Source organism: Sebastes fasciatus, chromosome 4 (genome assembly GCF_043250625.1).
Source record: "Sebastes fasciatus isolate fSebFas1 chromosome 4, fSebFas1.pri, whole genome shotgun sequence".
Classification (NCBI taxonomy): Eukaryota; Metazoa; Chordata; class Actinopteri; order Perciformes; family Sebastidae; genus Sebastes; species Sebastes fasciatus.
The window spans coordinates 34,904,463-34,929,017 of record NC_133798.1 but is presented as its reverse complement, the minus strand read 5'-3'; the positions used below and the strand labels follow the sequence as shown (position 1 = coordinate 34,929,017).

At 41.1% G+C, this 24,555-nt stretch overlaps 1 protein-coding gene across 19 annotated transcripts in view; it reads left to right on the top strand.

Annotated features, from left to right (window-relative positions):
* LOC141766740 (unconventional myosin-IXAa-like) overlaps nt 1-24,555 on the top strand; it is a 166,069-nt gene that overhangs the window by 87,154 nt on the left and 54,360 nt on the right. For 12 of the 19 annotated variants that reach the window (XM_074633854.1, XM_074633856.1, XM_074633855.1 and 9 more), the window contains exons 6-9: nt 323-376; nt 6,699-6,799; nt 7,949-8,075; nt 15,830-15,919. In XM_074633854.1, the coding sequence (XP_074489955.1) occupies nt 323-376; nt 6,699-6,799; nt 7,949-8,075; nt 15,830-15,919 (372 nt within the window). The remainder of the gene's footprint in view (nt 1-322; nt 377-6,698; nt 6,800-7,948; nt 8,076-15,829; nt 15,920-24,555) is intronic. The other 7 variants (XM_074633858.1, XM_074633859.1, XM_074633860.1 and 4 more) reach the window with 3 other exon arrangements.

Sequence of the window (24,555 nt, the reverse complement as noted above, 5' to 3'; positions counted from 1 at the left end):
TTATTGCTACTTTTACATTAGTAAAAGATCTGAATACATAATGTACATAGTGTAAGAAAGTCAGTAATGTCATCTCGAACATAAAGTTTTCACCCACTGATTGAGATTGTGTGGTTTCTGAAGTTGTATTCTCCGCCATCATGGATTCAATTATTGCAGCTCTGGAGTGTGTGTGTGTGTGTGTGTGTGTGTGTGTGTCTGTTTGCGTGTGTGAGGATTAGTCAGTTTTTCCTCACATATTAACAGCATGTGTCATCTTTCTAAGTGTGCGTATTATTGTGTGTAATTCCTTCCTTCTTAACCCGCTCTGCCTTGCTTCCAGATGACAAAGAAATCACACAAACTCCACTGGGACAATTACTATGAGAGCGATCTGGTCAGTATCACGTGGATGACAAGTTGTTTGTGTGCGTCTGTGCTCGTTGGGTGTGCCGTGGTACTCTGGGTTGTTGGTGCCGGTCTCGGTCTTGTTCTTTCTCTCTCTCTCTCCGCTGTCCACACACACACACGCCTGCTTTCACTGGAATGGACTAAAGATGGAGGCGACCTGAACTGACCTCGGCTGGTCGAGCTCTATAACGTTTAAAGGGCTTCCTTTAATGTAATGACTTTACTGTATTTGTTTGAAAAATTTTACATTGAAAAAATTATGTAATTTACTTTCAAAATAATGATAAGAGACATCTCCTTGTGTAACTTTTTTCCTAAAAGAAATTGAGCTCTTAAATTCCTCATTTCTTTTTGAAACCGAGGAACATGACTGTATAGATAAGCTACCATAAAGGAATCCCTTTAATCTGATATTTGGTTTTGGATGCTTTGCTGTCGGGAGATTGGTTGATGACGTCAAATCTGGAAACTGCCATCTTTAAAGGGAAGGTTCAGGATCACCGCTTCATTTATAGTTATTATCTGATAAACACTTAAACACTGCTGGATGTACTGTCGACAAAGTAGAGTGAAAATCATGATAGCAACATCCAGTAGCATGCTGTTAAATTCAAGTGCAGAAAAAGAGTGAAAAACATGAAATAAGCTCTGAGCCTTTTATATAATAAAAAGGAATTTCCTTCAATTAACCTTTTTTTCATTCTAAGGATTTGTAATGTAAGTCAGTGGGGATCAATATTAAATGTTTTTGTCTAATACCGATACAGATATTTGAGAATAATAAAATTGTTTTAAAAAACAGATTTTAAAAAACAAAAACAGATATGAACAAACACTTATTGCAAATACTGTCAAATTTGGTGTGATAGATAAATAGATACTTAGATAGTGGCTTTATTAAATTCAACTTTAAGAAATTAAAACATCAGATACACCAATGGCAATGAAACAAACACCAATTTATATAGAAGTTAAATATTAAGTCGGTCAATATGAACAATATTACAGTGTTATTAAAAGTTATAATCCTCCCCTCCGTGTTTGGCCAGTTGAATACTTTTAATGTTAAATACAGTAGCAGCAGTAAGAGACATTGGTTTTGCATTAGCAGTAATTTAATACAGCTATAATAAGGCTGTATGAGAGTGAACAGTGAGGCGTCGATCAATGAGATAAAATTTCAAATACCGGATTACACTCATGAGTCGATATGTAACTAGAACCCAGCATGGGAATGGTGGACCCGCCACTAACAATGAACATTACTATTTAAAGAGGTAATTAAAGCTGCAGTAGGCAGTATATTGTTGGCATCATTGGGCAATAATTCCATAATAACCTTTCAGCATATTGTAATTCAAGTGTTCTGAGAGATAACTAGACTTCTGCTCCTCCTCATGGCTCTGTTTTCAGGCTTTAGAAAATCTAGCCCATGACAGCAGACTTTAACCAATCACAGGTGATTTCATTGAGAGAGCGTTCCTATTGGCTGTGCTCCGGTCATGTGACCGGTACTTGGCGTTCCTTCGCGTCACATACTTTCTCATTTGACATCTAAACCGTGCACAAGATGATTCTGAAAACATTTGAGGAGAGAAATAGGCATTAACGTAACATAATATTGATTCATATTTGATCAGCGCTGCCTAGTTTGACCGTTTGGTCGGAGTTCACGAGTGATTTACAGCCGGCTCTCATGGACGGCAGCTTGACAGTAGACCTCAGATCAGCTCTTACTGCTTGTTTTCCTCCGGTCTGTGAAATCTTGCAGATGCCATTAGGAGCACCGGAGGACACAGAGGCACATGCTTTTTTTCAGGTTACCTGTTTCATGTACTACTGTCACGATACAGCGTTTTATAAAAATAACTTTTTTTAATCATATTTGCTCCAATCTCGCCTACTTCAGCTTTAAAGAACATTCATGGCTATTGCTTGAAAAAATGTGACCATAAATAGTATCAAAACAGGGTTTAATGTTATGAAAATATCATAGATTATAGCATAGATAGTTCTGACAAGATATGTGCCAGGGAAGGTAATTTTACAGCTGTATAATAACTTTTATTATCAAAACATAAAAAAGATCAGATGGCAAAAGTTAACTTACCATTATTATTTCTTTTAAGAATCATTCCTTACATGCTGTTCGTTCTAAAGTTTCAATAATGATCGATCACATCCTGAAACTTCCCTCTAAGTGTGTGTGGTCCATTGTGTGTGTGTGTGTGTGTGTGTGTGTCTTTGAGCCTGCCACTGTCTTGCCGGCTTCCACCTGCAGTGAGTAATGTTTGGTCAGTGGGATTTGTTGTGTGGTTAAGGGATTCAGGATCTCCTAATAGGAGATTATGTTACTTTGACTTTGCCGGCGAGCAAACACTTGACATAAGAGTCGTTTAGTATAAATACGACCCGTCTCTTCCCTCTTGACTTTGGCTCTTTGTCTCCCACTTTTTTTGAAAACAGTTTTTTTATCCAGTAAAAGGTTTGATGAGGACACGGCAGCAGGTCCTGCTTCACATTCAACATGTTAAAGGAGTATTCCATCTAAAATCTGTCTTTTGAATATCAAACTCTCCCCTCCTGTATGCTTGAAAACATCTCTAAAATGCTGTCGTCGTTTTGGATTCCCAGTAGTTGTGATGGATTTTAACGTCAGAGCAAAAACGTTTTTCTCAATTTCTCAAATCACTCCTGCAGAAAAATCTCCACCTCATTGCTCGAAAGGAAGTAGCATATTTACAGGCAAAGTGAAGATTGTTTGGAACATACTGAACATGTAGATCAACGCTGGAGGACTGATTTGAGAAGTTCCTGTGGAAGTTTTGATTCACGTTTTTTGCTGTGACTCTGGGTTGCCATTTGAAATCATTGTAACTGTTGTGAATCAGCTGCCGTCTTCTGAGAAGGAGTGAGCTACAACACTACAGATGTTTCAGAGCAGTCTACGGGGGGGATATATAATATTTTATATTCAAAAGACAGATTTTCAGTTGAGTATCCTTTTCAAAGAATACTTCGGCATTTTAAAAAACATACTTATTTGGTTTCTTTCCAAAAGTGAGATGAAAAGATTGACATCAATGACTTAAATATGGAGCGAGAGTCAGGATGTGTTTGGCCTAGCTTAGCATAAAGAGCATAAAGACAGCTAGCCTGGCTCCGTCTAAAGTGAAAAACTGCACAAACTGTATAACGACTCTAAAGCTGCCTTAGGCCCTGATCTTCTGTTGCTTGATCAGACAGAAAAATAGCTTTTTTGCACTTTGCTGCGTCTTTTTTTGATATCAATGCAAAGCACCGAATGAGCACTAACGTTACCTTCTTACAAACCATGAACTGTACGCTACCCAAATAGTTAATAGTACAGTTTAAATGAATGAAAACAACTTACCCAAAATCCCAAGTACTGCACTAATTGTCTTCCTGCTGCTTTCTGTTCAGATCATGGTAACTACATTTGGTAGCTCCAAGTATGTATAAGTTTATTTAGTATTTAGAATATAAAAATCACCACAATGAGAACAAAAAGGCTGACGACGTCGGGCGGTGTTCTGCTGAGTTTAGTTTTTTTTCAGTTCGAGGTGTTCAGGGCACTTCTGCAAAAACATGAGGCGCATATAGTGGGAAAAAAGGTGAGGCACTCAGAAACGCAAAAGCAGCGCCGCAAAACGCTTCATTCTCAATGAAAACTATTACAAAAAAGCCGCACCGGGCTGCTAAAACACACTCTGTGTGATCAGGACCTAATTCACAAACTGTATTTAGTTTGTCTACTAATACAGGAACGAAAATTTAAGGAAGACTATTTCTGGTTATGGTTGGCGTTACATGTAAATTTCCCTTGCCTCAAAATAAGACACACGTTTTTTTATCGATCTTCTCATCTCACTTTCGCAAAGGAAGCAAAACAGCGTATTTTCCAAAATGTTGAACTATTCCTTTAACTCTCTCTCTGTACTCTTTTGTCCCTTGGCTCCTCTCTCTCATATTTTTTCCTTACACAACCACCGCCCTGTCTCACTGTTTGCTGACACACTGTCTCCCTCAAGGGTCAGTCAGTGACCTCATCAGTCTGTGACCCCACCGTCCAAGGAGATGATGTCACCGTCTTGACAAACCATCTCACACACACACACAAACACACACACACACACACAGAAATCTCAGCAGCTCTTGACAGCTGTCTGAGCATCTGACCAGCCCTTTGGGCCTATTTAACCCCTTGACCTCTCCCATTGGTCAATGCGCGCTGCAGTAAATAGAGACGCCCGGTGCTTTAAACAGTGACAAGTGTACACAGAATCCAGATGCAACGTCTGGAAGCCGAAAATAGAAAACAAACCAATGTGATTTTTATAAAAAGTGATGTTTTTGACTAAAGATCCCAAAGACCAAACATTTTCTGGATGTTTGCATTTGATGTGTGCAGTCGGGTGTTTGGTTCTGGGCCTCTGTGGCTCTGGGTTTGTGCATTTTGTGCCTGTTTGGGTGTCTATGGTTTCTGGTCGTGTGGAATGTCTGGTGACGGGGTGGCATGCTGTTTTTGGCGCAAAGTCGACCGTGTGCCTTGACAACATAAATCATGATTTAAGTCATGGTAAGTAGCAGGAAAGCCTCGACTGGATGATACACAAAACTTTTAACTGGATCCATGAGAGATCTGTTAAAAAGCTCCATGTGCTGCGTCAGCTGGGCTCCGGGTGTAAGCCGGCACCGGGAGTGTTGCAACTGGCATAAAATTACAATTTCAAGTTGTGAGCCTGAGTGAGAAAAGATTCTTTGTTTAAAATAAGTTGTTCCTTAATCATCCCTTTGCTCCACTCAACGAGCACCAATAGCCAAGGTTTTTGGTTTTCGACCAAACTATTCCCTCGCACCAAAATTGATCTCTTTATTTTCTCAACTTCCTGCAACGTATCACATTGTGCTGCTTGGCGCTGAGGGTCTAACATACCCGGCAATCTGAAAACTGTCTTTTCCCGGGTCTCGCCGTAGCTCGAGAAGCCTCAAAACCCCTTTGTTGCAATTGGAGAAGCTCGCAGGAGAAATCCGCCAATTGTTGGCTCTGCAGTTCCTGACAAGTTCTGAGCCAAAGAAAAACAATGAGGAGGCAGAGGAGTGTTGAATGTTAAAGTGTACAGGCAACGCAGAGCGTGGATTATGGGTTCCTGTGTCTTCTCTCGCTGGCCGGTCGCTGTGGTATGTGCTAATTACAGTCTGAGAGAGGCTCGCTGCCGGAGCAGACACATGCTGACCGACCGGAGGGCCTGAGCAGACACACACACAGTCACTGTATACATACATACATACTCATCCTCGCTCTCTCCCTCCTTTACTATCACTGTATGATATCAGTGTCTCCCGGTTACACAGAAGTGTGTTCACTTAGCCGGGTTTCCCCAGAAAATGTGTTAAAAGAGATGACTTGTGTTTCCTTTCTTTCTTTTATGACATGGCCACGTGCTGCTGTAATGAATCACTCCAAAGCGAACGTTCCATTTGATTGATTAGTCACCTGTCATCTGCTGAGCTGAGTCAGACGACCGTGACAGTGTTTAGTCTCCTGTAATCCGTTTCTACATGGTGGTCTTATCCATTAAAGATGAGGCCTTTGCTATCTGAGGAGCGAAGTGTGAAATTGAGTCACATGACTTGGGTCATGAATCTGATGACTTTAGACTCGACTTGCAACTCGACACATGACTTCACTCGGACTTTAGTCTTTTGACATGGAATGACATGACATTGCCCTCAAGTCCAATGATTGAAAATTATGTTATAAATAAAAAAAATAATACGACAATTACGTTGCATGAGCGGGAAGGAAAGACGCATTTCCGGTTCACACCAGTACGTTATCACAGGAATACCAAGATAATCCTTAATGATAATTTTTAAATGTATTTGTCATATATCATAAATACAAATGCTTTGAAAAGCACTTGTTGTTTTTGTAAAAACACAAACTTTACTTTACTACTTTTTTGACTTGAGATTTACTTGTGACTTGCAAAACAATTACTTTGTTTTATCTCTGATTTAATGAATTTATTTTATAAATTAATTTCATTTTTATGTGGAATATCTTCCTCGGATGTTAGCGGCGTTAGGCTTTATTTCAGACAAAGTGAAGCATTGTGGGAAACCCTGCTCAGTCATATACACACTCATTTAGCTTGGATAAATACAACCATTAGTGGTTTTAGTTAAGTACATGTGTTGTGTATTCATCCTTTGTGATGCTGATGTCTCTCTCTGTCTTCCTCTCTTTCTCTGTGTGTTTGTGTGTTTCCACCTGACACCAGCAGGACTGCTTCACAGTGGAAGGAGAGGATCTGAAACATGACTTTGAGCGGCTGCAGCTGGCGATGGAGATGGTCGGCTTCTTACCCACCACACGCAAAATGTAAGATGAGCTGCTACGTGATGTTTACAACTGTTCTTATATGTTCATGTAAATGATCACAGATTCTCAGAGCTCTCTGTTGGAATCAGGGTCAGGAATAGGAGCTTAAAACAAACTAACAGCTCTGTAAGTCTTCCTACTCTTCATCTGATGTTCTCACAAAACATTTTAATTTCTTTGTTTCTCACATACTCGTCAATAGCTGAGAGCATGTTGTGCCTTGTGTTGTGTACAGTCGGCAACCTCCGGGTGTGAGAAGTGAAGCCAATACCGAAGTATCTTAAACTTGCATTCTTTCTAACAGCCAGCAGGGGGCGACTCCTCTGGCTGCTAAAAGAAGTCTGATTGTATAGAAGTCTATGAGAAAATGAGCCTACTTCTCACTTGATTTATTACCTCAGTAAACATTGTAAACATGAGTTTATGGTCTCAATCGTAGTTTCAAGTCTTCTTCAATACAGCATGATGTTCATTTAGTAAATTATGGTCCCATTTAGAGTCAAATAGACCATAAAGCAGGGGATGCTCTAGGGGCGTGGCTACCTTGTGAGTGACAGCTTGCTACTGCGGCGTTTGTTTTCAGTTCATGAAAGTTAATTATAACCTTTTTGGTTTCCTGAAAATTCAGCGTTCGGTTGTACTTAGCTCCATCCTCTCGTGTCACTTCTGGTTGCAAAAAAACATGATGGCGATGGCCAAAATGCCGAACTCGAGGCCTCAAAACGGCAGTCCACAAAACAATGGGTGACGTCACGGTGACTACGTCCACTTCTTATATACAGTCTATGGTTGTGTAGCTTCATATTTAACGAACAGACATAAGAGTGATCTTCTCATCTAACTCTCTTTAAAGATGAATAGGGTCCATCAGGTCATTGCAGAGCATTGAATTGAATAACTAATAAGTACTGTGAAAAATACATTAAGATAAATATTTGATCAGATTATTGTTTTCTTGTGTCAGTGTAATAAAGAGACCATTGAATAGCAGAAATGTTGCACAATATAACCCTACAAGGTGTCCTGGTCAAAAATCTCTGAGCACAGAAACTCTTTTCATTCATTGTAAACATGCTCAATAAGACCACAGCTTAGTTCCTCCAAAATAATGTAAACATATTAACAATAAGAGCTTTTCTTCTTTGTCAGGATTTTCTCCCTGCTGTCAGCAATCCTCCACCTGGGAAACATCCGCTACAAGAAGAAGACCTACAGGGACGATTCCATCGACATCTGCAACCCAGAGGTCCTGCCCATCGTCTCCGAGCTGCTAGAGGTGAGCAGCACGATGCAGCCGTCTCATAGTATTCAAGGTCAAGTGTTGGTCATTAGTAAAGTCCAAACACATCAACACTTTTTGTGGCAAAAAAAAAAATGCGCAAGATATAATTCAGTTTGAATGATAATCAAGTTTTCATCTCAAAATCCAACGGAAAAAGACACATATGACATGTCTGTGTCAGTAAACCGTACTTTTGTCTCGCTGACTTTATGCTGAAATGCGATACTCTAAATACTTTGAAGGATAATAAAAATGAAGAACTGGAGCAGGGCTTTACCACAGGGCTTGTTTATTCTCCCTAAATGCTTTCTTTGCCATTTCGTCTCCCAGAGTTATTCCATGACATGCCCACAGGAGATACTTAAAACCCCACGGACTTAGTGAACTTTGAAAAACAAGTAGCATCCTTATGAGCGAATGAGTTTTCCTTTTGCTGTGTTTTTTTTTTTTTTTAAAAACACTGTGAGAAATCGTGATACCTGCTGCCAGAGTTTACCTCTCGTATGTGGGCTTTAGAAGAGAGCTGAGGACTTTCACAGCTTGTGGTGACACAGAAGTTAAGAGGTGCTTCAGGTCCCAAAGAGCTGTCCGACCGTTCAGCGCTTCCACAAACTGCTGTTAGTGTCGAGGCTATTTTCAGACCTCTTGTGCTGCCGTGCTGTTGCGTAGGCGAGCTTTCCTACCAGGAACAACAGCTCCTTGTTGTTGTCTCAATATCACCTGCATTGTTATATCATACTTTAATGATTATAAATACATATCAGACAGCTGAGACAACAATGTTTTTTTAAGAATCATTTGAAAATCATACATGACTTACCAGAGGTGTGGACTCGAGTCAGACTCAAGTCACAAATTTGATGACTTTAGACTTGTCTTGACAAAATACAAAAGTACTTGCAGTACTTTCTTTGTTGATTTGTTTAGGAGGAGGATTTACTTGCAGGGAAATAACTGAACTGAACTGCAAAAAACTAAATCTTTTGTTGTTTATTGCTGAATCCCCGAAAAGTGGTATTGTTTGTTGAACTCTGGACTCTTTATTTTTGGTGAATAATATCAGGACTTGCACTTGATTATCTTACAGTTAATTCCCCAGATCCACTTTGTTTGAACTAATCTGACAGCATCCAATCAAGTTGCAGGAGAAAACCATGAAGAATTAACATTACCGTTACTCTGTTGTTTAAATGACATTGCAGTTGGTGAAGAACGCATTATGACTTGTTTATGACTCGAAACTCAAAGTTTAGGACTTGGGACTTGACTTGGGACTTGAGTGCAAACACTTCAGACTTACCTGTGACTTGCAAAACAATGACTTGGTCCCACCACTTATCAACAACCGTTTGTTCCTTAATTTTGAGGTGAAATGTTTTTCTTAACTACTTGTTTTTCACGAAGTGCTGCAGATTTCTGCTTTGTCCTGTCAACTGTAAACCTCTGTCACTTAGAGATGCTTGTTGGATGGTCAGTGGTTGTCCAATCACGTCCTTGCTTGCAAAATACAATCTTTGCTTGTATAATTGTGTATTTGCAGCAGCAAATTGCAGCAGATTAGTTTGCTCAGTGGCGGCACTTTGTCTCTAAATAAAGTTTGAATGAAGTTCAGCCGACCTCCGGTTCCAGCAACGATATTATGGTCAAACTGTAGAAGTAAAACTGCCTCGTAGACTACAGTATCCGTGCATTGAGGACAGCCTCATGCTGGTTTATTGTTCCTCTTTTTCTCAATTTAATTCATTTTATAACATCATTATTGTTGTTGTTGTTTTTGTTGTGTTATTGCACAAACAAAACTAAACTAAAAAGCAGTTCTTGAGGCTTTGATCTGTACATACTGTATGTTTTCCTGACCTCAATGTCGACCCTGAACTGTAGTAATTACCCAACACACTAATCAGTCTGGTCTGTAGGTTTAGACTGCGTTGGACTCTTAATCGTCCACATGACGATGAGAGACATGGAAAAACATTTCCTGGCGTGGGTTAACGTGCCACGCAGCGCTTACAAATTTATGATGTGCTGAATTTGAGTTCATTCTTGACGCTGAGTGCAGACCACACACACACACACACACACACACACGCACGCACACTCATCAGTGTGCACTGTGAGGACAGCTGAAACGTCCACATGCTGTTCTGATTTACCTTGGGATTGAGGGATGGTGGCACTTCCCAGTCCCCGTTACAAACCCCAACGATTAGCCGGATGTGCTTGTTGAGTCGCTGACAAAACAATGTCCGAAGTGTGCCGGAGACTCCTGTCAACAACACAGCGGGGATGTTATGACTGCGAGGAGCCTGCCAGGGTTCCCCTTTAACATCCAGACACGATCTCCTTGACTCTCCAGAGGGCCGGAGTCGCGGTGACGCGAGCTCAGCCACATGTCGGCCACATGCTCGGGGTTAGTGTTTTAAGTTCAAGTTTATTTGGATGTCTGTTAGTTGGTGCGATGGCTATTTGTCCCCAGGGAGGTATAAAACATTCTTAAAGGGAAGAAGAAAGAAAGAAGGAAAAGCAAAACACGGCTTAATGAAATCAAACAAACAAAGAGTCACATTGAAGCTGCATTTTGAGGGCACTTTAGTTTGGCAACATTCCTGCAGAAACATAATGTTTTGGGGGGGACAAAAGAGGGGTCACCCAATGGGAAATCAGTGTTATTTGATGTGAGGAGTGGACTGGAGGGGCAGATAATTAAAACAATATGTGATGGTATTGTTCGTTGCATGCAGGAACTGTTAAAAAGGGTGTTTTCCTGGAAACAACTGGACAATGTTTTCAAAATGTATTAGTGAAAAATATTGGGTAATTGGCTAAAAAGATAAAACGCTGGCTTTCATTTAATCACAACTTGACAGAAAGGCCAGCGCCGCCGCTAGGCATGCTCATCATGTGCTGTGTGAAGGGCACCAAGTGCTGGAGGGGGCACAAACAGCCGGTCATAACACTGCCATTTTCCACTGAGGTGTTGCGATAAAGACAGCTCAACCTTGGAGTGATATTCAGCCCATTTCCCAGTAAGCTAACATGACATGTTTGGTACCAGCGGATTCAACGCAATGTCAGGATTCATATATATCTTCACTCTCTTAAAAACTGAAACTGCCAATGGCCTTCACATGACAGTAATGTTAATGAGGAGGAGAATAATTCCATTGTTAAGATAACGGTGATCAATGAGACAGTCACAGTCTGAATAAAATATAACCTATGGTTCTATCATTTTTCTCATTTAAAAGATATATATCAACTTACTTTGTTTATTACAATATATCACTGTTATTGGTGCATTCTGCTCAGATTTAATTCTTTTGTTTTTATAAAAATAAGATTTCAAAAAATCTTTTTCAAAAAAGGAGTTTTGAAAAAAAGCCGTTGTCTCATAATCAAGGTCAATATGGTAGCTATATTATAAGCAGGTTAAGAGGCTGCCAATCAACGCACAAAAAAATAACACTGTTTAAGAGCTTCCTGGCAGGGCGCACTTTGCGAGCGCACAAAAAAAAAAAGTGGAGGGGCAACAGCTAAAATCTTGCCTAATTCATCATCCATCATTGGTCAGGGCCGGCTCTGAGAAAGACATGTATTTACTATGATTTACACCGAGAGTGCCTTTTGGATTTCTTTTAGAATTGAATTAGCTTGATGCTAAGATAATGGATGGATGTACAGACCAGACAGGCACCATCAAAAGTACTTAGCACTTATTGGAGATGCATGACTTTATTTTAAGAGATGCATAAGAGAATCTGCTAAATGACTGTAATAGGTTCTGAGGTTAATGCAGTTTGGTCTGAGGCTGGAAGGGAAAGCTCAGCTAAAGTGCACAAACTGGCTCTGAGTGAGGTCTTAATTTACATGAATAATCGTCCGTACTTCACTTTGATATGTAAAATAACATTTTAGACAGGATGGGATGAGAACTACTACTAGTACTACTCTCTCTGTGGTACACTAATGTGAAGCAGCTCTAAGGAGGAGAACTGATTGGCTCAAGTGTGGACTGATGGATGAATAGGAATGAAACTGGACAGGACTTCCTGTTTCCTGTGGATGTGGAACTGGAAGAGGAAGTAGAGCTCGTAGGAGCTGACGGACGGCTGACAGACTGGATCCTCTGAGCGGCGGAGTTGAGTGATTTGACCTAACCAGAAACATTCCTGTGCAAACTGGTAATCGGCCCGCAGAGAGCAGCTTACTGTGAGAACAAATCCCACTAAAGCCTGAATTTGTTGACGGTATTTTAATGCTAAAAGCAGTATCTGGAAACACAGTTGTTTGAGCCTTAGGCTGCACCAGTCCAAAAATGTTGTTCATTTATCATAATCTTGACACAGGCCAATAAATTCTGATAAAATCCTGTCAGATTGTCCTTATCAGTAAGCATACAGCTCTGCTTTTCTTCAATCTTTTAAGCCTTTTACAGATAGGACAAGTTTCCTAATTTGTAGAATAATCCTAGCCTTCCAGGACATGTATTTGTAAATGTTTAATGTCAAATTTATTGGATTCCACTGCCTCTTTTGGTTTTATTAAGAAGCAGAAGAAGCAAAAAAAAACTGCTTCTGTCATTATTGAACATTAAAACCAGCTGGCGGTTGACTATAACAACCAGATACGAAGGCAGTGGCAGTGAGCGAGAACAACTAACAGCCCTATTGACCAATTCTACGCTCCCATCACTCCCACCTTCACTGTTACTGTTTCTATGTCAGACAAGTCCCGCTCGCCACCTACAACTCAGGTCACGAAACACATAAATGGAGAAATTCATAAATGAATCAATAAATTAAATAAATTAATAATAAAAATAATTATAAATAATACAATACTTTAATTTAATTTAATTAATTCAAATGAAGGTGGTCAGAAAAGGGGGTTGTTCAATCCTCTTCCATGTCTGGTGAAATGGTGATGTCAGACAAGTTTTGATCAACAATATGATGACATACGATGTCTATACATTTATTAGGGATGCACCCATCCGTCTTCTTCAGTCCCGATACCGATAGCGATACCTGGGCTTTGGGTATCGGCCGATATAGAGTACCGATCCGATACCAGTGTTTTTGTAATTAATAAGCTGTATGCCTCACTGTGTGGAAATGACTGGGATCATTCTTTTATTTGTCAGGCTTTACTTAAACATTGCTTTCCTTACGTAAAACAAAATATAACCAATAACTACACAGATATAAATTTACTGAATTGTTATTTATTATTAAATTAATAAATTGTACACCAGCAACTTGGTAAAAAAAATCTTAAAAATTAACAGAAATTACAATTCGAGTGTAAACCTTTTTAACACATCAACAAATAGGTCAGAACTTCAACAGGAATTAAAATTCCAGTATATAATATATATAGTATATAAATATAGAATTGAATAGATCGGCCCCGTTGTCACGGATACCCGATCCAGCTATTTGAGTCAGTGTCGGCCCGATATCTGATCCGGTATCGGTGTCGGTGCATCTCTAACATTTACCATTTAGTGTTACTAACGGCAAGATAATTATAGTAAATACTAGATGACTCTGGTGACAGAAACTGGAAATATATATTCTAATGTTACTTTTAAAAAAGGCCGTAGGTGTCTTTAGCGGTGATACTGATGTGTCGCTGACTGTGAGGTTTAAGAATTCACTAAAACACGTCTTTTGAACGTTTTCAAAGTGTCTTTGTTTTTTTGTAGCATATAATGAAAATGTCAGGACTACAGGCAGCAGAAGCATTAGATCAGAAAGATGAATGATGTCCAAGTTCATGCTGTGATCGGTACATTAAAGGAAAGAGGAGGTGCTGAGGATCAGTCAGTGTTGGTGTTTCTGTGTTTTACAGACATAGAAAGGAGAGAACAGCATCTGTCAGAGCTTAAGATTTGCTTCGAATCCGACTCGAGGTCTTCATGTCCCAGAGGGGAAAAAAGAAAAACCCTGGTTAATTTGAGAACAGAATCACTGACCCCAAACCAGTGCTTACAAACTTGTGTGTATTATGGTATTAGAGAGCTGTGATCATAGACGGAGCAGCAAGCCTGTTACCAAGCGACTAATACATGGAAATGTACCGGCTAAAGACCAATCACCAGGCTGCAGAATAGGCTTTGCTCTTAGTCGAGGGATTACCAGGCAGTGTGAAATGAAGTCTGATTATGCCACCCCCCTACACACGCGCACGCGCACGCGCACGCGCACGCGCACGCGCACGCGCACACACACACACACACACACACACACACACACACACACACACACACACACACACAAGTCTTTACGAAGGAGCCAGCTGACAAACCTACATCCATAATGGTATTAGCAATAACATTAACACCCTTGCTTTTTATACATGAAGACATCAGGCAATCACACAAAGACATGCTGTCACATGTATTCACACACAAACACACACGCGTGGTCTCAGCAGCAGCTGTTCGGCCCACTCCCATAATCCCTATAGATGGAGGAGATGTGTCTGTGTGTGTGTGTGTGTGGTGACATCTGCTTCTCCCAGTGTGGCCCTGTCATCAATGGTTTGTCTGGGGCCAAGTTCAGAGTCTGTGTGAACTCAACACATACTATTGTACTGTATGTATGTGTGTGTTTGAGGGCAGAGAGCGGGTGTTTACGTGCTAATCTTGGCCAGCTGTGTTAGTTAGAAGAGTTATTATGAGATTCAGCTTAGTGGGTTGAAGGGTCAGTTAGGGATGAGTGATATGGATATAATCTTCTGTCACCATGGTAATGTATATCATGACTTGAGAAAGTGCTCTTACTGTAGAGATGAAATAACCAAATGGGAATGTCTGTCTTTAAATAGAGATTCTTGGTCATGTTGATGCAACAGTTCACAACATTTCCAGCAGTGGTCTAATACAGAGGTTTTCAGAGTCTGAGACTCGGGGCCTCCCCTCAGACACAGCTTGGAAAAATGCGTCCCCTCACCCCCTCCTTAGTTTACTTGCTTAGTTTCGCTCAGTTCCTGTATGCCTATGGGATCATGATTATGATATTTGAGCCCCTTGACTCTAAACAGTTGAGCTAATACAGCCTAATATTGCTGTTTGACTCCAGACTACTCCGTGACCAAATACATTAAAAAAAAATATGTCTGTCCTAAAGCATTTATTAGTTTCTGACTCTGGGAAAAACAGTAAAATCCCAGAAAACTACTATCTTTAACCAAATCACAGAACTTTAGACTGTTTAATGTGATCTTCTTTTGATAGCTAATTTAGTCCCCCAAAAAGGTCTGTTGCATTATGGGAAATGTAGGATTCTGCGTTTTTTGGAGCCTGACCCACACAAGGAACCAAAAGTCTTTATCTCGGTCTCTGCTACTTACATTTTAACTATTCTATTTCTTTAGTCTGTCTCTTGTGAGTCCTCCAGCTTTATGCTAACGCAATATTATATTTCTGAAGAACCCCTTTAATAAAACTTTTTTCTTGGACATTATTGGGCTGGGCCATTGCTGCATGTTATCGTTCTTACTGTTCCCATGACTTCATCACTTTTAACTGTCAAATAAAAGTCCCAAAAATACTCACTTCAGCTAAACGTTTGCTATGATCAGTGGCCCTGTATAATACTTATAATGTTTGTTTTTATCCCTGATACTGTATGCATTCATTGTACTCTAATAGGTCACAACTTAAACAACACATCCCTTTAACATCACGTAAGAGCTCAAACACGATCTTGACCTCATCCTTGTATTATTTTCTTCCTCTTCAGGTCAAAGAGGAGATGCTGCTGGAAGCGCTGACGACGAGGAAGACGGTGACCGTCGGAGAGAGGCTCATCGTACCCTACAAACTTGCTGAGGTGACCTTTTTAATTACCGCAACATCCACATACAGCATCACGTTAACATGTGACACCTACCCACTCAAACATAATGACTTTACTGTACACATGCCGCGTCTAAAAACACATGGAAAACACCTGCCATGCAGCTTTCATCCTTTTATTCAAGATGCTGGGAGGTTGTGTTCCTTTCGTGCCTGCTATTACTAAGCAACCAAAGCCTGCGTGCTGCAATCAGGATGTTGATGAAGTTGTAGTAATTTAGCAGTAAAAGCCTCACTGACTAAACTAAACAAAACCAAAACAAACATAAATGGATTTCCAGCACCGTAAATCCCTCAAAGTGACATTACTGCTCCATTTCTCTGAGTCAAGTTGGCTCACCTTTTCAACCGGATGTTGTGACGTTCTTGGACGGAAACGGTGAAGCAAGTAGAATAGTCTGTGGGACAGATGGTAAAGCTCCGGGTAACCCTGCGCTAAAATGATTTAACTTCTCCTCCATATTTACCGTAGACTGATATTTACAGAAGAAAGAAAAGATATCTGCCGGCTATGATTGGTTGTTCCTCGTCACATGATATGCGGTGCACGCTGCAGCGTTCCAAAAGTTGTACAATTTTTATTTCGGTTCACAGCTGTCGCACCCTGAAAAATAGGCGTTTGGGAACGCTTCGGAACGCTTGCATGTTGCAACAGTGTCGCTCCCGCGTTTGAACACACCTGCTCTGCGGCTACATTGACAGCAATGGATTTGAACGAGCAAAAGACGCGGCATGTGTACGCTCCCCTTACAGTACCATCTTCATCGTATCCCAGCTGCTGAGCGATCACAAACTATATATTCGCATGTACAAATGTTCTGCAGGGGTGTGCAAGCATTTATAAGAACCCACAAAATCATTTTTTATAAATTCCTGTGAGAATTTTTGGAACGAAAATCCGTGCTTGGTGCGAAATGGCTTTAAAACTGATACTGTAACTGTGAGTATGTATTACTGTCACCACACATTTAATGAAACCCAGAAGATGCTAAACATTGAGGGACATTTTCTAACACATTTTCATGGTTTACTCATTTGTATAGTTTGGTCAAAAGGGCGGCCGTGTGTGGGTGGCAGTAGGGGCGTGGCTCGAGTAAATTCCAGTCTGTCTCAAGAAAGCATATTGTGGCCGAATGTTTTGTTATGAAATGCGTCAGCTGTAGGGGAGACTCTGTGTTTGTGTGTGTGTGCTTGTCTGGGGAGTTCGTTGTGGCACTTCCCCAGCCCCCACCGCTTCTCTCTAAGGCTCTTTTGATAGAGGTCTCTTCCTCTGCAACTTCCTGTTTCCTGTCGAGTTAAGGAGCAGGGCGACTTAACCCCGTCCATACAGCCCTCTGGACAAACTTTACCTCCAGGATGCCTCTGTTGACCCAGATAGACGGCTCTGATGTCTATCATTGTGCTTGTGAATATTAATATTCAGTGGTTTTCGTTTATCTCTCCGTCCCCGAAGCCTTTGATGGTTCAGCGTGGGATTGAATTTGGTCCAGCTCTCTGCTCGTGTCTGCAGGTCCTTTCGTCTGTGGAAGGAAATGCTACACATAGATAGTCTGTTACGCTGCTCGGCTCCACTCCCCCCCCCCAACATACACCCCCTAACCCCCCATCTGATCTACAGGTTAGTTTAGCCCAACAATGGTTGCTCCCGCTCTCACACACCCCCTCCCATCCCTCCGGTCATGTGGTCTGGTCTCAGGAATGTGCAACCTCCACTGGAATATACAGTACAGAAGCCAAAAGCCTGTCTCTGTTTGTCTCTCTCTTTCTGTCAGTCACACATGTGCTTCAAACACATACAGTAAATTCCCTTTTTCTAGACTAGAGGCTCAGACAATGCGATCAGAAACGTAATCCTGGACGAGGACTGCAGCTATAGATAAACCCTGTCCTGCAGCTTCTGGTGTCATGTCGTGGAAGTTCCCTCCTGTCCTTCACAAGATGACCTTATCTTGAAAGGAGCGAGACGCAAATGGATATAGAAAGACCTGGAGCGACCTCTCATTCTCTGAAAGCCTCCTCTTGACAGAAAAATCATAGAAGGGCATAACAGGACATCCCCAGATGTGTGCTCTAAGAGAAGAAGAGTCGTATTACCTCTCACCATATAGTTGTATCTGTCTCCCAACATTATTTCTGCAATAACTGATGTTTTAGCCATTTGGAGGCAGCAGAAACAAGCTGTACATGGACTGCACTTACTGAATATAGTTCTCTTCAACCTTTACGGACAAAGTGCTTTATCTTTCAGTGTCTCGCTCAAAAAACATAAATGCTATTCTACATATTTTATATATTTATTATTCTTTTAGCTCTTTTCTAAGTCGCCACTATAACTCCTGAGGGAAATATCTGTCTCTTTAGCTGCTACATGCTCCAAGTCGCTAACTTTGTCTGTTTGGTCTTGGGCAGGTAGCGTAGAGCGGGTTTAAAGAGCTCTTTTGCTGAAAATAGCTGCCTGATGCATCTTGAAGCAATCCTACTATGCAACACGAGAGACTCTTTTCACATACACGTAATCTTGTGATCCATCATTAATACAAAAATCTGAATTATAGCTGTTTTAAATCAAGCTGGCAGGCAATGGGGTACAGGAACGGCCGGGCCACAAAGGAAGCATGAGCAGCTCGTGTGCGTCGTTGAACCACTTGCTTTTTATTTCGGCGTCCATGTTAACAGGTTAGAGCAGCCACACAGCCCGCGGGAGCAGTGCGGCTCGGCTGCATGTCAACTGAGTCTCTTCTAGAGATTCGAGGTCTCGCCTATTTTTTCCGTGTACCGTGCACGGTTCACAGAAAAAAATGTCTTTCGACTGTATATCGACATCATACCAGCAACATTACTACAGTTTCAATGTCTAAATATCTGTAGAATATGTCACAGACATGAAAAAAGTTAATATTGTAGCCTATTTATTTTTAACTCAACACTTCTTGTTTCTGCGTTTTTTCTGTGGACAGAATCCCTTCATCTGTTAACAAGGCTTTTATTCTGAAATATTTGCATTTTACAGTGTGGAAAATGCCGGGACTTGCACGAGTACCAGCTTTTAATTTTTCGGTTTAAGAAAAAAAAAAGACATTTATAATGAAGTGAAATGGCCATTGTGCATTCCCTAGCCACTAACCCTTAATTTTAACCATCACAACTACTGTTTATGCCTAACCCCAGCCCTTACCCTAACCTAAACCTAAACCTAATTCTAACGTAAACCCTTAAACCAAGTCTCTACCCTCAAACAGCCATTTGAAGAAGTGAGGACCGGCCAAAGTGTCCTCACTTTCCATAAAAAGTCTTCACTCCCTGCACTCCCTGGTCCTCACAAATATAGATGTACAACAGCCCACACACACCAGGAGAGCAGCGACGGTGAAGCCCTGCCCTGATCTGACTGAAGGGTCGTGGGAGCGAGTTGAGGCCACCTGTGGAATCCATAACACCACGCCTGTTTTTATACAAAGGAAATGTGGAAAAACAGAACCTGGAAAATGTTGCCGGTTCTTCTCAGAAACGATTCTTCCTACTTGGATGAGAGCGGTTGAGAAAGTGTGCTAGGCAGCTGTCCCATCCACCCACAGCTGAGTGTGTGACCTGCTGAACCTCCATGTGCTCCAGAGGAGAGACTGGTATTTCCCCGACTTCAGCCAATAAGATCCTTAAACTCATTGGATGGGCCCCGGTTCAGTCAGGTGGAATGCATTTATGAATTGCTTAGTTTTGGATCCAGAGAAATAATGAGAGTTAAAGTGATTCTCTTAGCAGGGAAACTTTGCTTGGCAGCTTCTAATCTGGAGTCTGGAGTTTGTTAACGTCTTTCAGTCTTGCTCAAGGACACTTAAGAAGTGCCGTCGTGGCGTTAGTGAATGTGCAACATATTACTTTTGAATCCAGCCTTCAATTGTTTTTCACGTTTTCCCTGACTTTGACTTTCAAATCAAGACAACAGACTTCACACAGGTCCAGATCCAGAGTTTAACCTCACTTTAAAAACAGTTATTATCAAATTATCATTGATAACATATAATATAAAATTATGGGGAATTACAGTCTTGCGCCAGTTGGGTACTAATAATACTGGCCTCTGTGGTTTAGCTCGGGGTAAGGGTTATTTCAGGTCGGGAGAAGTGAGAAAACATGCACCAGTTTGTGCATCTGTGAGATCATGATTGTGTGAATGTGTGTGTCAAGCATAGACCGTATAAAATATTGACGTAGGCAGACAGCTTGCAGCTAGCGACCTGGTACGGCACCCACCTGTCACTCAATTAATGCCGAAATTTAAGCCTTAATATAATTCAAACAGGTGAGGTATATAAAAAACTCATTGCCTGCACAGTTGTCATGAACGGGGAAATTAGCTATAGAGACCAAAACCATTTTTTGTAGCAGGTTGTAAACATGTTTATTTCTGCTGTAAAGTTGGGCATTTTAACATGGAGGTCTATGGGTACTGACTCGCTTTTGGAGCCAGCCGCAAGTAGCCATTCGAGGCTCTACAGTTTTTGGCACTTCTGCGTTGGCTTCGTCTCTCAGCACCCGCTGTTGCCACTTGGTGTCAAGATAAGGTGTGATGTCTGACTTTGACATTTTTGATCTGGCTCCAGATAATCAGACTCCACCACTTCCTTCTTCCTGTTTAAAGACAGACGTGGTGGAGGGGAAGTGAGGTGAGGGAGGAGCCATCAGACTGTCATTCATATAAAAGAATCTGCTTCACATTAGAGACGCTTTCACAGTTGTTGAAGCCTCATAGTGAGAGAGGTAGAGGTGTAGAGGTAATCTGCCATCGCTGAGGGATTGTAAAATGTATGTAATGTATGTACACTGATAGACAAAAACAACAACTCCATTAATATAAATTAAAAACACATGCAGGTTGGCATGTTGCGGTGAAACACACGCGAACAGACAGAGCATCCTGCAGCGAGGAAGCCAGCAGGCCACGTGCAGCGTGAGCTCATGCTGGTGTTTCACACCTCCTGTGGTTTTCAGGAGAAAGAAATGGAAAGAACAAGAACAACAACTTCCCCTCAGCAGAACCTTATAATGACAAGCACCAGCTAAGCCCTGCTTTAACAGCCATCAGTACGCTTTACAAAAGCCTCTGATAAAGTCCTGCTAATTATTTTGTCAGTTTCTTGGGTGGCCCCTCCAGTAAAACATTTTCAACCCATTTGCTTCCAGCCATGTTCCCTCCAACTTCGTAACTGGTCCCATTGTGGTGAATAATTAAATTACATGGCACACACAGAGACAATTCATGCTCAGTGAGCATGTCAAATGTTCACATCTCATCTGCTGATCCCCGGAGTTCCTGCCGAAGCATTTAAAACCGTGAGTCTTCTCATCAAATGTTGTATTATTTATAACAATCTTACATAACTTTGTGGAAACGGAGACGTCATGAGCCTGCTTGCTAAAAATACCATAAACAATCAATAATGCAGGAGTGAAGAGGCAGCTTTTAAAATGTACAGTTTTGCTTCATCGCGGCGGTTGGCCGCATGCGGCCTCAAGAGGCGGTGTTTCTGAGGTTGATCAGGTTCACAATGTCCCACAAAGGGCTCTGAAAGAGGAGGAATATTTCAATTTTTTCTTGTTGTATAACTGATTTAAGACTTTTAGGTGTATTCAGTTTTAATGTCCTTGTACTTTGAGTCTGTGTGTGTGTTTTTGTTAATTGTTTCAGAAAGCTTCAGACCAACTTCCTCTGACAAATTTGGTTTGTCTGAACTTGCTTCCCCCTCAGGGTTGTAATACAGTGTATAGCTGATAAGTTTAATCCTTATTTAACCAGGCAAACCAATTAAAGGATAGGTTTAAACAAAATCAAGTCTTTCTTAAAACAATAGTGCCCATACAGTATGAGCATTGCTAAAGGTTTTGCTTGCTGTTATCATTCGTCATCATTTGTTGTAGTCAGCTTATACTGGCCATTAAAGGGTAACTTTGGTATTTTTCAACCCTATTTTCCCATGTTTTTGTGTCGAAGTGACTAATGGGGACAACAATTTTTGAATTCGATCCAGTATTGAGGGAGATAGCTGTGACCAGCAGTCGCAAAACGAGCTGCAAGGGCAAGTGAGCAGCGTCAATGTAACGTTACGTTCATTAAAGGTGTTTTTTGCCACTGACAGGCTCAGATTGTTATTATAAGTGTGTGACAACATAATGGAAAGGACCCTACAGAGAAATAAAACATTTTTCTTACCTTTCGCTTCATCCGGTCTGTTTGTTATTGTATCCAAGTCCCGCTCAAGGAGAAGTCTTGTTGTTAAATCTGAATATCCGTATACTCTGGCTCAAATAAATACAGGCGGGCATCGATTAGAAAAACCTCATTCACATAATGTCAGACACTTACAATAACAATCAAAGCCTGTCACAGCAAAAACAAGCACTTTTAGTGGACGTAAATGACGGTGCAAGCTTGCCCCAATAGCACCATATTGCAGCCTGTGAGCAGCTGCCGTCTACAGCGCTCTCCCTCAATACTGGACCGATTTCAGGAATTGTTGTGGCTATTAATCAGTTAGACAAAAAAATATGGGAAAATATCATCCAGGTCTATGTAAATTACTTCCCAAAGTTTAGCAGCAGCTAATATGAGTATGCCAAATATGTCTAGAAGGTAACCACCAAAAAAACTTGTGAGACCATTCAAGGTCAATGCGTAACCTTAACCATCTCACCAGAGTTTCATAATTTGGGGATTACCTTCTAGACACAACCCCAAAATAAGATGATTTAGACGATCACAGCATGATAATCAGACTGTGTTTTGCGAATTTTGTTTCCCCACATTCTTTCTTGTGCAGCTGTGTCGATGTCATCCACGCTTGTTGCCATTTTTCTGTCGCTATATTTCATGAATTTAGCCAGCTGTGTATGTAGGAAGGTGGCGTCCACATTCTTAATCCTGCCCTACCAAGCTCTGATTGGATTTCTCCAACTGGTGGAAAATAGTCTTCAATGGGCACAACACCAGACCTTTTTGAATCGCTACACAAATTTGAAAACTGGTCTGGAACCAGGCTGTATGTGTCTGGCATTTCAGCATTGATAGGAGTTAGATGTCATGATGACGCCAAGTTAACTGTAGAGAAAAGTGAAGAAATTCCTGGAGTTATGTAACTCTACACTTCCATCCAAGTGGATTTTCAGGGAGAGGATCGGGATACAACGTTAGATATTAAATTACATTCAGATGTAGTCCGTAGCATCCTAGTGAGCTGTTTGGAAGGATGGTATTGCTTTACATAAACTATGCATGAGTACACGTTTGGTATGAAACCAGGGTTAGACTCCTTGACATGAGCAAAACCAAACATCCCGTTGTTCTCACTACCGTCTGTATTTGACGTAAAGACGCCCTGATGCCAAAGTTGCAACCTTCCCTGTCTGTCTTTTATGGGGTCCTCAGCATTTATACAGAGCGGTGTGATTCTGTGTTTTTTCACTCACCAGAAGTCGTCACAAATACAGAAGTTTCCCCCCTTCTTGTTTCCTATTTGTTTTCAATCTCTGCTAAATTAAATCTACTCTGATTGGATTACCCTGAGCCTTTTCAAATTGGGTCAAATTTTGATCTCTGTTGTAACGCACGGGGTTCCTGCCATGAAAATGTTTGACCTAGTTGAAGCAGATTTCTTTTTGTCTTGTTCCACTCCCCCTCTCAATCATAACACTTCTCGCTGCCAAAGAACGAGCTCTGGTGTCCAAGTCTCCATTTAAGTCTGCGTATGTTAGCTTAGCATCACTTTCATCATGTCTGAGGAGAGAGCATAGTTGCTCTTTGGCTTGTTGAGGCGTAATACTGGCTCCTCTTGGCAGCGTTGTTTTTTTTATGGATCAGAAAAGCGATCCATAAAAAGAGTTGTCCAAATGGTGATCTGCAGGTCTGGAGGCACTTAAGGTCTGGCTCCTGACTGAAAACGCCTAAAATATTGCAGCACTTTGCACAGCAAGACTCCCCAACATAAGAACAGTAACTCAGAGTTGTGAGCAGTGTGGGAGCGTTAAACAAGCTCACGTGTTGACCCTCTAAATACAAAGTGGCTGTTGTTATAAACCTTTAACAATTTATTAATAACAAAAGCCTGGCATTTCCTATCTCTACGTTAAAGATGCATAGTTGCTATCGGACTGTTTGTAATGTTGGTACTTGAGCTAATGCTGTCCAAAGGAATCTTCTGTGAGATTAATGCTAGTTGACTGTTGGCTCATTTCAACAGACTGGATTGTTTCCTAATAAATAATGTTGATTAATTGATCTTGGTTAGTTGTTAATTTGAAGGCGAGATGAGAAAATTGGCACCACTCTCATGTCTGTAATGGTATGATAAATGCGAAGGTAGAGCTGGCTGGAGATTGGCTTAGCTTCGTTTAGCATCGAGACTAGAAACAAGTTGAGAAACAACAGCTAGCCTGGCACTGTCCAAAGGTATTAAAACACATGCACCTGAGTTAACTCACCGTAAAACCACAACTTGGAAATAGCACGTTAATTAATCAAATTTGGAGGTGTCGGAAGGCTGAGTATTGTTATTTTTGTTTTTAACTTTAGACAGAGCCAGGCTAGCTGTTTCCATCTGCTTCCAGTCTTCATGCTAA